This window comes from Mus caroli, unplaced genomic scaffold (genome assembly GCF_978045245.1).
Source record: "Mus caroli unplaced genomic scaffold, Mus_caroli_1 scaffold_13, whole genome shotgun sequence".
Classification (NCBI taxonomy): Eukaryota; Metazoa; Chordata; class Mammalia; order Rodentia; family Muridae; genus Mus; species Mus caroli.
Genome location: NW_028227268.1, coordinates 77,044,322 through 77,057,165, shown reverse-complemented (window position 1 = coordinate 77,057,165; position 12,844 = coordinate 77,044,322). Strand labels below are relative to the sequence as shown.

At 49.5% G+C, this 12,844-nt stretch overlaps 2 protein-coding genes across 6 annotated transcripts in view; one reads left to right on the top strand and one right to left on the bottom strand.

The window, feature by feature from the left end:
- Positions 1-12,844, bottom strand: part of Cyfip2 (cytoplasmic FMR1 interacting protein 2) — a 119,241-nt gene that overhangs the window by 38,027 nt on the left and 68,370 nt on the right. For all 5 annotated transcript variants that reach the window (XM_021175633.3, XM_021175634.3, XM_021175636.3 and 2 more), the window contains 2 exons: positions 10,581-10,780; positions 8,297-8,384 (listed from right to left, as the gene is read on the bottom strand). In XM_021175633.3, the coding sequence (XP_021031292.1) occupies positions 8,297-8,384; positions 10,581-10,780 (288 nt within the window). The remainder of the gene's footprint in view (positions 1-8,296; positions 8,385-10,580; positions 10,781-12,844) is intronic.
- On the top strand, positions 3,802-7,428 carry Fndc9 (fibronectin type III domain containing 9). Its single transcript, XM_021175637.3, has 2 exons — positions 3,802-3,905; positions 5,949-7,428. Exon 2 carries the CDS (start codon positions 5,956-5,958, stop codon positions 6,634-6,636), a length of 681 nt encoding a protein of 226 aa, XP_021031296.1. The 5' UTR covers positions 3,802-3,905; positions 5,949-5,955; the 3' UTR covers positions 6,637-7,428.

The window sequence follows — 12,844 nt, the reverse complement described above, 5'->3', positions numbered from 1 at the left end:
GCCCTAAAGCCTGCTGCTTGGTTACCACACCTTTCCCAAGCATCAACCTAGCTTGGGGACAGAGGCATCTCCTCAGGTCATTTCTTCATTACCAGAAGGAGCCAGGGACCTTTGTTCAAGGCTGACTCCCTCTGAGAGGAATTTGTTCCTGATACATATCAACTGGGAAGCGCCTGGCTGGATGGCTGAAGAGGGCACAGTTGTACCTAGTGTGGAAAGTGGTGCCTGCTGGTGGAGAGAGAATGGGATCAACTGTCTCATTTGCTGAAAGCTTTGCTGGCTCAGGCACTGTGGGCAAGTGGTAATGCCAGAGTCAGGGACTCTATTTCCAGCCCAGCCACTTATCAAACATGTAGCCCGAGGAATGCCATGTCTTCTCCTGGGATCTGGTTTCACTGTTTTTGAGACTGCCTGGCATAGCCCAGGAGGACCTGCAACCTCTGATCTCTTTGCCACCACCTCTGGAGTGCCGATTACAGTATATGAAGGGCTGGGGACTGAGCCCAGCAGGCTAGGCAAGCATTCTACCAGTTGAGCTACGTCCCTAATCCCTTCATTCTTGGGACCTGGGAAACAAGAGGGCTGCTGGGCCTCATGCTCTGAGTCTCTTAGCTCTTCAAATGAAGAGTCTATGGAAGCGGAGGCCACCTCTGAGCATTAGAAACAGATTCCCACTCTGTGGAGAAAGGATGGAGTTTTGTGTATCCCTTCTCAGGCTAACTCTGGTATTTTTATTCCCCTCAAAATAACCTTTGAAAGGACACCTGCAAACTGCAGAATTGGCCCTTTGTGGAGAGAGGATGCCCTGCAGGGTATCACCGTTGGCATTTGAGAGGGGACCTGCTGGGAGCTTGCCTATAACAGATTTAAGGCAGGCTCCTGGGAAGAGTAAATGCCAAGAGCAAGAAGGCCAAGAGCACCTGGCTGGTCAAGAACACCGCACACCCTGGGACCCCACGCCTCCGGAGCCCCTTGCCCCAGCAGTGGTGACTCACTAGACAGCTTCGTCTAGCTCATCCAGTGACCTTCATAGCTTGTCTTGGATGCTTTGTCCAAGAACCAAGGAGGAAGCTGACTTTTGAAACTGTATTTTATCTTTAACTGATACATAGGCATTGTGCGTATTTATGGGATGCGGCGTGACATTCAGCGCATACAGATCGCAGTGAGGCCTGACATATCCATGACCTCAGACATTTATGTATTGAGGACATTCAAAATCCTCTCTATTGTTACTCTGAAACGATGGATTGCTGTCAACCATAGCTATCCTGCCGTGTTCCAGAGTGCTAGGAGTTATTCCTTATGTTCAATGCCACCTTTCCTACTGTGCCTCTTGTCTCCTACTCTCTCCTGGCTCATGTGACCATTGCGTTCTTTTCCTTGAAATTAACTTTTTAGTTTCCACAAAGATGGAAGCATATATGTACATGTGAGGTCCATCATAACCAGGCACTAAAAGACAAGGGCATGAAGGGGTGTGTGTATGTGTCTATTATGTAAAACCCAAATCCAGGGCTCCCAGGGTAAAGCATTTACGGGGCTGGGTTTAGATCTCTAGCATCTAGTAAATGCTGGACAAACATGGTCTGCGTGTAATCCCAGAAGGCCAAGCGAGGCAGGATCCTTAGCACAAGCTAGCTAGTTTACATCAGTGATATCAGCGAGTTCTAGGTTCAACTAAGAGACTGTGCTTCGATAGATTAGGTGCATAGCGATTGAAGAAGTCATTTGATATCCACTATCAGCTTCTGGCATCCACATGGCCACACACATAGTCACATGCATCTGCACACATACACCAGACCACCATCACACACACACACACATTTAGAACTCATCTCACCCTCCATTCAGACATGTTCAGGCTCTTGGACAGATGACGGTGAGATATTTTTGTAATGTTGAGGAGACCAGGAAGGAATTTGTTGGGATATACAGAAAATTCAGGAGTCCTCAAAGGCAAGGCAGACTGGGTCCCATCTGCCCCAAGAACACTAAGCAGCTTCCATTTCTCGAGTCAGTTCCAGGTGACTGACTGGCTGGCTGGCTGGCTGACTGACTGACTGACTGACTGACTGACTGGCTGACTGACTGACTGACTGACTGACTGACTGGCTGGCTGGCTGGCTGGCTGGCTGGCTGGCTGGCTGGCTTGACTGACTGACTGACTGACTGACTGGCTGGCTGGCTGGCTGGCTGGCTGGCTGACTGGCTGGCTGGCTGGCTGGCTGGCTGGCTGGCTGGCTGGCTGGCTGGCTGGCTGGCTGGCTGGCTGGCTGGCTGGCTGGCTGACTGACTGACTGACTGACTGACTGACTGACTGACTGACTGGCTGGCTGGCTGGCTGACTGGCTGGCTGGCTGGCTGGCTGACTGACTGACTGACTGACTGACTGACTGACTGACTGACTGACTGACTGGCTGACTGGCTGGCTGGCTGGCAAGCAGCCGTTCATTCATATGTCTGTGCTCAGAACTCCAAGGCTGAGTGTGAGCTCAGCCAGGAGGAGAGCTGTGCTGTAATTCCTAGAATGCCATGACAAACTGGCACAAACATGGTGGCTCAGAAGTGACAGGAAGCTTTCTCACACAGTTCTGTGGACAGGAAGCCTGAAATCAGCACGCCTGCAGGACAGCTTCCCCCGCCCCCATCCCCTGTCCCAGACCGCTGCTCATGGATCCATTTCTCCCACTCCTGCCTCTGCCTCCACATGGCCTCCTCTTGTGTGTCTCCATGGGTTCAAATGTTCCTTCTCTTAGAAAGACTCCATAGAAGTGACCAAGTGTGATTTCATCTCAAGATCCTTAACTAATTAACATCCATGAAGACTCTAATTCTAAAGCCATGCTCTAAAGTTCATGTTGAGGGACCACCAGTCCAAGGGATATAATGGTTGAGCAATCTTGCCAAGGGTATTTGAAATGTTGGTACCCATGTTTTCCCCCTGAGGTGTTCGAAGCTTTAGAGATGAAGGAACTGGGATCCAGGCAATACAAGAATCTCGCCCAGAACCATCATGTAGAGGCACTGCAGGAAATGAGAGGAAGGAGGGGGATATACGGGGATGGGGGTGGGGGGTGGGGGAGAATTTCCAGGGGGGAAGTGGAACAGGAAAGGAGGGGACAAGTTCGCCACCGAAGGGCATCTTTGCATTTGAAACCACTATCCACAGATGGAGATGGAGTAAGACAATGATCACTGGTCAGCCTTCAAGATGGCTCAGCTGTAAACCCCTTACCTCAAGGAGCCTCAGGACCTGAGTTCAATCCCCAGAACCCACATAAAAATGCCAGACATGGGGGTGTGCCTTTGTACCTCAGAGCTTGCAAAGCTCACTGGCCAGCTGGCCTTAGCCTGCTAGGTGCAATTCCAGGCTCATGAGAGACTTTGTCTCAAACAGACAGTAGATGGTTCTGGGGAAATGACACTTAAGGGCTGCCTTCTGATCTCTACATAGGTATGACATGAACATGTGTACCTGAAGAGAGAGATAGATAGATAGATAGATAGATAGAGAGAGAGAGAGAGAGAGAGCGAGCCAGCCAACTACAGAGAAAATACAGAAGCACCAGAAGAATGTGCTATCTTGGGGATCAACCTGCAAAAAATTTCAACCTGCTCGTTTCTTGCTGAAGGAACCAAAGCTCCTTTCACTGGCAAAAGCCGACTCAGACTGGTCCCTGAAAGCATTGTGCGTAGATGCCTGCTGGTTGCCATGGTGAATGATGCTGATCTGAAGAATGAATAATGTGAGCGTTGGGGGCGACAGTGGGATTACTCAGTGGTGAGCGAGAAACATCAAGGAGAGCCTGGTGCGGAGGAGGGAGAAGCTCATCACTTGGGATCCGGTCCACTCCGGCTCAGAGGGGAGACGTCTATACCAGACACACTGCGAGCATCAGGTAAGAGGCATGGATGGCTGTCTTGGAAATAAAAATGGCTTTTCCTTTCACACTCTGCCTGGAGAGGGGCCAGGCTGTGGGGACTGAATAGCTAAAAATGGGAAGAGTTTAAAAACAGAAGACGGGGAGAAAAATAAATACGAAGAGATGGATTTGTCCCTGGAAGCTGGAGATGCTGTAGAAGCAGTCTCAGTGGAAGCTCTTAGAAACGTCTGCTGCAGGGAACCCAGGCTATAAGATGGCCAGCAGCAGAGGGGAGGCAAACAGAAGGGGAGGTATGTGTACGAGGACAGGATGCCCAATCACCCCGATGGGAGGGCCTTTCAGGCGCCTGTGTATTAACGGTATGAATTCCACCCACTTATGGAGGTTGGAAGTGTGTTTGTTGGGTATGTAGGTCCCTGGGTGGGGAGGTGGGCATACATCAAGAGACCCGAGGGAGAGTAAGTGAGTTTCCTTCTGAAAGCCATCCCTGGAAGGATCTGCACACCCCTGCCTCATCTTTTGCATTTCCCATTTACTGGGTGGAAATTCCCAGCCACGTGGAGAGGAGGAATCTGCTTTCTCAAGCACATCACTGTCTTTAGAGATGGAAACCAAGGCTTGAAACCTTACTTCACGCTGTTACATTTTCCCCTGGCTCACCTAGCCTAACAACACAAGCATAAAAACAGAAATCAGTTTGGCTTAATATTCACTTTGGGCTGAACGTGCCCACTTGTGCCATTTCAATCTTCCACAGCATCTGCACTTCTGGCTGGGGACGGGGAATGGAGAAGAAGGCAGAGGGAAACCGGAACATATAGAGCCTGGCAACGCTTATCTAGATTTTTGATCAGGGGAAATTCAGAAGGAAAGCTTTCTCTCCATCGGAGAGAATGAAAGAAAACCCCAAAGCCTTGATGCCTCTCCTTTACCAAAGCTGAAAGGCTTACAATCTGAACAGGGCTCATCTGCCATACAGCCAACCAGGGTCCCTCATTTACCAATAATTTAATAATAATAATATATAATCAACAATAATAATCTATTACTAAACTCAGGGGCTCTGCATTGAAATACAGTGGCTAAGTGGGTAAGTTCTCTCTCTTCCTGTGAGCTGATACTCCAGGCTGCTCATTAATAAGATGGGAATGGAGTCTGTTATTGTGGGAGAAGTCATCTGGCACAGCCTGGGTCCAGCAACTGCCGATTTGCTGTGGTTCTCAACCCCTTTGGGGGCCAAACGACCATTGTAAAACACAAATATTTACATTACAATTCATGACGGTAGCAACATTACAGTTATAAAGTAGCAGCAAAAATAATTTTATGGTTGGAGGGTCACCATCACATGAAGAACTGTATTAAAGGGTTACAGCATTAGGAAAGTCGGGAACTAGTGGGTTAGACAGTCACGAAAGTCATAGTGCTATTGCTACTTTTAGAAGTTATGGGACGATTAGAAGTTAAGCTATCCTGGGAGCTGAGGACCTTGATCTGAGAAAGTAATTTCTTGCACCTTGGGCTTTGACAAAACAAAACACTTGCAGAAGCTTTGAGGTAGATCGCCACTGGGGGGCGCTAGAGGGAATCTCTACTAATCATGGGAAAAGTAACTTGTCAAAAAAAAAAAAAAAAAAAAAGCCACTGGGCAGAATGTTTTAGGTAACAGTTTACAGCATTCACAGCAGAGGCAAGAGGTCAGGACTGAGCTGAGAAGCGTAAGGTAGGCCCTCAGAGCTCTCTTCACGTTGCCTGTGTTTGGAAGGGCTGGGAACAACACTGTCAGTGATGGATCTTAGCCAGGATGGGCTGTGGCTGGGATGATGTGGGTGCATCTTGAGCCTGAGGGCTGCTAGCTTTGTCATGAGACAGTCCTCATTCCTACCTGTATTCCACCACTGGCTTGCTAGCTTAACCTCTGGACATCCATTTTCTTTTGTCTCTCTAACGAAGTCAGTATCTGTGGCCATCTCATGGGCTCAGTCTGCAGCGGCTAGCATGATGTCAAATGCTGATGTGGGAGGGAGAATGTCACTCTTCACTGTGATTTGGTTCCAGACCCGGGATGAACATTGAGGTTGGGAACGTGTCTCACACAGGAGCCATCATCTCCTGGTCACCCTCGGAGCCCTGCTTGGAGGACTATTACCATATTATGTACAGGCCCAACTGGAACAGTATCTTCTCCGGCTACCTGCGCTATAACTTCCATCACGAGGAGAAGGTGCCTCGAACCATCACCTCTGTGGCATTGGAACACCTCGCTCCTTCCACTCTCTACTTCCTCTGTATCAGCTGCAAGAAGGCTGCCTTCCCGTACAGTCACTACTGTACCATGTTCCACACCCTGGATAAGAGTCCGCTGGCTGCCGGGGGCTCCCTGGTGGACCCCCAGATTTCTCTTTGGGTGCTGATGGCCATCCTGCTGGCCTGCTTCACTGCTGTGCTGGCCTTCATCTGCCTCCAGTTCTGGTGCCTCCGCTGTCACGAACCTCGGTGGTCTTACAGAGCCGGCCAAATGGAGGAAGCCAATGGGTTGGTAAGATGGCCCGAGGAGACCCCAGCTCTTGGTCAGAGGGAAGAAGACCTGCAGGGGTTCCCCTTGGAGGAACTGCCACGAAAGAACTCAGGGGCCATGGCCAAAGCTGAACCAGAGGCTGAAGCCAGCCAGGATGCCTTAGAGGTGGTGGCCTTAGCTAGAGAGATTGTTAACCAACCGGCCATACTGCCTCACTATAGGGAGTGAGCAACAGTAAGGAGATGCCCCATTTTCCAAAGCTTAAATTGCTCTCCATAGTTGGCCCTGTGTGAAAATTTGTCTATAGACCTCCCACTTCTGTCCTCTCACATGTCAGTGCTGTATAGATGTCACATGACAACGGTCCGCAAGCTGGACAACACAGACCCTTCAAGGTACGACAGGGGCAAACAAGGCATTGTTTCAGTATTGTCTATTTGGAGGCCTAGGGAAGAACTGAAGACTCTGTTTCAGTATTAAAACCAACCATGGCTCTGTGATGAACAGTGAAAGTAGCTAGACCTGAATATGGCACAGTACTTGGAAGAAATGAGACTAGCATTAACATCAATACAAATGTCTTTCTTTTATATAACCTAAGGTTTGAAAGAGAACTGGGAAGGGAAGCCGGATTTTTAGTTTGTGACCCATGTCTCTGAGCCTCTTGAAATGATGTGTGCAAGCCATCTCCACTCCTCCCTCCCTCCCTTCCTTTTTTTTTTTCTTCTGTGTATGGGGATACAGTTTCCCATAACAGTCTTGGCTAACTGGAACTTGCCACGTAGACCAGACTGTCCTTGAACTCAGAGCAGTCCTGCTGCCTCAGACCCTTCAGTGCTAGGACAGGCGAGTGCTACCACCCCTGGAGGATGAGCCTCTCTAGGTTTGAGAAATTACCTTAAACAGTTTGACTTCTCTGGAGAAGACACCCATCCTCTCTAGCATCCTCCTCCTACCCAGTAGGTGCCCCAGCCAGAGCCTCTCTGGGGTTCACCGCACTTCTAAAGTTCTCACTCCACCATAGTCATCTCGGCTTATCTCTGCTGAGTTTAAAAATGGGATCAAAGGTGGCTTGGTTTTGTTCCATTAGCAAGAAAATCACTGGTGTCTCTCACCCGCCACCCCCACCCCCGGTGGGAGACATGTTTCTTTATTCCTTCTACATGAGCCCCTGTTGTAAGGGTTAAATTGTATATATTGTGACCTTGGTGGGACTTGTTGGAAACTATTCCCTCCACAACTGTGGAAATGAGGGTGTGGGTGGGTGTAGGTCATGTCTCCATTCCCGATGGACACCAAGCATGGACAACCTAACCCATGTCTGGCCTACAAGGGGTATATAAGAAATGCCATTGAGTGAATGGGCAGAAGGACTGAGGACTTAGAATGGACCCAGTGGCGACAATCACTTGGAATGAAGATGTGCACATGTGAGGAAAGAAATTAAGTCACATGAGGTAGAGGAGACCTTCCTCTCAGAGATAGTTCCAGACACCTACAATGGCCTTCAAGCTCTCTCTGTAAAGCTCTGGAACTTACAGAGCCCAGAATCCCAGAATCACTAGATGATGTTATGATAAATCAACCAAGAAATGGAAGAAACTGAGAGGCCACAAGGAGACTCCCCATGTCCCCAGTTACCCACCCACCTCAGCACAGTACTCACCCCTCACCTCAGCTCCTGCCCAGCTCCCTCTGTCCAGAGCGTTCTACCCCATCCCTGCTAGCTGTGAACTAATAAAGTTGAATGGACTTGCAGTGGTTTCTGCCTGGCTCTCAGTGTTCCTCTTGAATAACATACCCTGTGGCCTTCCTGATTCTGGGAACACCTTTCCATTTGTCTTTTCCCACTCTGTCTGTCATGGGTGAGATGGACAGGGCTGTTTACCTTGGATCCATAGAGATAATAAGGCTGGACATTGGCGGGTTTATCCCGTTGTGGTTCTTGGGTGAAAGGGATGGCAGTTCGGACAAAACTAGAAGAAAAGAGACAGGGAAGCAGTTAACAGAGTCCTGTGACATCCTCCAAGGGACAGACAACTGCAGGAGCCCCCCACACTGACACCTGCAGCAGGTCCTAGATGGCTGTCTACAGAGGAGCCAGACTCTTCTGATACCCCCTCCCCTTTGATTACTGCATGCTTTCCCAGTCTTCTCAAAAATGGGGAAACTTGGGGCCCAGGAGACACAGGAGTCAGGGTGTGCTGGGTCTGACGATGTCCTTCTCTGGGGCTCCATTTGTCACCTCCAGTTTAGTTTAGAAGCCGAGTTAGTAAACTCCTCCTGTAAAGGGCCAGGCAGAAAATCCCTCAGCTTTGCAAGCCAGACATCTCTGTCATAAGGACTCAGCTCTGCCCTTGGATATGAAAATGTCATAGATGACAGCACCCTCATGAACATGGCTGACTTCCATTAGAATTGTGAATTTGAAATCATCTTCACATCATGACTATTGCTCTTTGGGTTTTCCCCTGACCACCCACTGAAGATGGGAATGCAGGGCTGGGGAGGCCATGGGTTGCCATGGAAGCAGGAGGACCACAGTTGGGATCCCACGTAACAGTGCTCAGTGGCTGCAGCTGCTCCCCTATAATTCCAGCCTCAGAAGGTGGAAGATAAACTCAGAGACTCCCCAGAGAAATCTGGCTCGTCAACCTAGCCGAACAGGCAAGCTCTGGGGTTGATTGAGAAAGTCTGTCTCAATGAAAGGGGAAGAGCTCTGAGGATGGTTCCAGTCATCAACTTGGGGCTTCCATGTGGGTGTCCACATGCACATGCATGCACACCCACATACTTGTATGCCCATACATATTCAAACATACATACATGCATACAACACACACAAACGGGGGACACAGAATCCCCCTCAAAGAGATGGCACCATTCCCAGTGTATGGGCTGCTCATAGCCAGTCTTAGGTCATGTACTGGTGTCATGGCTGCCAACAAGATAGGATATATAGTTGTGGCCAGGCAATAGTTTGTAGCCATGACTCAAAATGTACTATAAAGTCAGATCTTTATGAAGCTGAGCATGTCTTGTTCAATGTACAGATTCAGGTACATCTGTGTGTAGACTCTTCCCATATCTTTCCATTCGGCCAGCGTGGATTTAGTACACACCACCCTGACCCAGGCTCCAGGGACTCAGTGACTTCCCCTGCACACATCTTCACCCATCCATCCTACTGTTCTCGCTTGGTTTGTGAATACAAGTGATAAGGCTCTGTGTGAGGAAAGGATTAGGTTTCATCTATACCTCAGAGCCTGCCCCGGAGCTGGGTGTTCCTTCCCGGAGGCAAGTTCTACTCTGCAAAGGGGCCTGTTGTGTACACACATGCTCAGGTATGTGTCCATGTCTTTACACATGGACAGTGTGATCAGAGCACTGTCCTTCATCAAACTCTCCCAGGCCTCGTGCACACATGGTGACCATAGCATGGCCTAGGGAGCGAGCCTATGGTCTGTCCCCACTTTATCTTCACAGCTGCTGTGAGGGTCCCTGCATGCATTACAGCCGACAGGGAACAATCCTGGTCAGGTGGGAATAAAATACAGGCTCAGCTCAGCTCAGTTGGCTGGCCCTGGGTCAGTACCTCGGGACTCTGACACCACCTTTAAACACAGTAAGACTTTGGGGAAAAGTTTCCTTGTGACAGTGATCACGGCAAAGCTTTAGGCATGGCTACATCAAAATTCTTTTGTAAAGGACCGCTCTTTAGCAACGCCCCTGTGACCTTGCCTACAAGAATGGGTTCTACTGACAGAGGAATAGCACTCAGGATAATAGCCTAGGAAGGAAGGGCTTGTACTAGGTATAGCAGCGGACTCTTTTGCAAAGGACATGGGGCCTTTTTCATGAGGATGGGTTGTACTGACTGAGGAACAATGTTCAGGATTCTGGGGGGTTTGGTGAACGCTGATTTTACAGAACAGCAAAGCATACAAACATTTCTAGATGGGGGTCAAGTTGGGTTAGAAGGCTCCAAGCGGCTGGATGGTATGTGTTGTTCACCATGGCATTGTTACCTTTAGCACAGAGCCTACACCCAGGAGCAGCTCCAGATAAGCACTTGTCTGGAGCAAACAGAACCACTAGGCCCATTTTGGAGGCAAATGACCACAGCCTCTTTCCTGCCCTGCTCAGTACCCTGTGTACGGGGATTCCCTTACCGGTTTGTGGATCCATTATAGCAGTAGTTGGGGAGAAAGTCAAAGTTCAGCTCCCAGAAGACATGCAGGGTGATGCGGCCGTAAGGGGCAGACACGTTGTGATTGGCTTCTCGGAACATGGCGTCAAAGCTGTCTAGCGTCATGTGCTTGCAGAGGAGTCGGTGTGTAAGTCGGTTAATCTCCAGCAGCCACTCCAGCTCCTGACAGAGAGAGAGAACCCACAGCTGCTAAGGAGTTTCAGGTAACATACACACACACACACACACACAGAGACACACACACACAGAGAAATACATACAGACACACACACACTGAGCACTTAGAGGAGACCCCTCTCAGGCAAGCTTTGGCCTCCTATATGAGGACTAGGACCCCCTTCAGTTGCATGGGACAATTTTCCCTTCTTCTGATACTCTTGGGTAGCACTTGTGGTTGGGTTCACTTCTTGATGCTCTATAGCTTGTCAATTATTATTAGCCCAAAGAATCACCGTTGAAATAGGGAGGGAAAAAAAAGCCCAAGACACGAGAAAGGGTGGCGAAGCTACATGCAGCCATGAAAGAGACCGCGGAGTGTGGGCAAGCCCCATCTGCAGCCCTTTGGGTAGAAAGCATGTTTGTATCTTTCTGATTTCTTAATTGCTGAGGGAAAAGCCTGTCCTAGTGTGAGTGTCCTAAGTAATACTGTGACTGCATCTCAGTAGAGGTCATTTCTCTGTCCTACAGAAAGTGTCATATGGGAGATACCACCTACTTAGAGTTAACTAGTCAGCTGAAGTAGGATATTTCCAGATTTTGGCAACATTGTCACTGAGACCCCTATAGTCTGTACTCCACCCCAGTGACCAGGAACCTGTGTGTGGCAGAGGCTCTGATCATTGAGGCAGGGGGTGAGCTCAGGGTGTGGGTCGGCACAGAGTGGGGTGCTGTGTTTGCTGGGAAATAAAGTGATCATGAAACCCTTCTAATTGGGTTCCCTTCTTGCTGCTCTGCAACCTCTCAATCATTATTATCCAAAAAGAATCACAATCTACATAGGAGGGGAAAAAGCTCAAGTCCTGGGGCATCCAAGGCCACTCTGGCCATGCTTTGACGAGGCCAGTTTTTACACCGTGGTACAGCTCTTCCTGTTACCGAGGGGAGAATGAGACGATCAGAAGGCCATGTGCCCAAGGTCACACAAGGACAAGTGCTTGAGATGGCATTCAAAACCACACTGGCATGGTTGGGGCCAGCTTTCCCAGGGAGCTCAGTAGATCACTACCCACAAAGATTTGGCTCCCCCCGTCTCATCAGCCACAGTCCCTCCTCCCCCACCTGACAAGTCCACTTTGGTGGGGTCAAGGACTCAGCTCATACTTCCAACACTGCAGCTTGGATACTCTGAAACTCATCCTGCATAGCTGTAAGCTGGAAGTGCAGGTTGTAATTGCAAATGCTAACAGCAACGGGGCCAGGTAGGCCCCAGATGGGAAACTAGATGACTTGGAAAGGGGAGTCTTAGGGGATGGGTGGCGGGTGAAGGACCCTATCATTAGCACAGCACTGGGCCTGGTGCTTTGACACTTATTCCAACTGTTGCCATGCTACAGTGGGCTAAGGATGGCAGGTCCTAGATGTTCCTAAAGAATGGTAAAACCTGGATTTCAACCACAGAGTGGTAGTCAGAAAAACATTCCCAGTCTCTGCACCAAAGGAGTGAACGAAGGATAGAGATAAAGAGCTCTCTGCTTCTGTCTCTCCGGGCTGAGCTGGTTCTGCTGCAGCTCCGTTCCCATCTGCTGAGGACGGGTAATATGGTAAACGAACACTGATGGTAATGCTAATGAGCTCATTTCTAAGATCACTGAGCCCTTTTAGCACGCTGCATGCGGTACCCTGTTTTGGGGAAGACAATGAGAACCCGGGAAAGAGGTCTGTGATTCTATGATTTCAAGTTCCATGAACTTGGGTTAGTGATGCAAGGGTGGACAAAAGGAGCTGATACTCAACTCTGCTGATGTGGGAACTGGGGCACAAAAACAAAATGGGAAAATAAGACAGCCAGGTAGGCAATCTCAAAGAACCAGTCTCCAAAGAGTGGGAAGGAGGAGAAGGAGAGGCTAGCCCCACCAGAGCGACCACAGTTCTGAGAGGTCAGAGAGACTCCAGCAGGCATCTGAGAATTAAACACAGCAGGGGCCAGTGGGCTGCCAGTCAGGTGGGCCTGTGGGGCTCTGCGGATGACTAGGGGAGCTGGACCTGCTGACATGAGTCTGTAGTCAG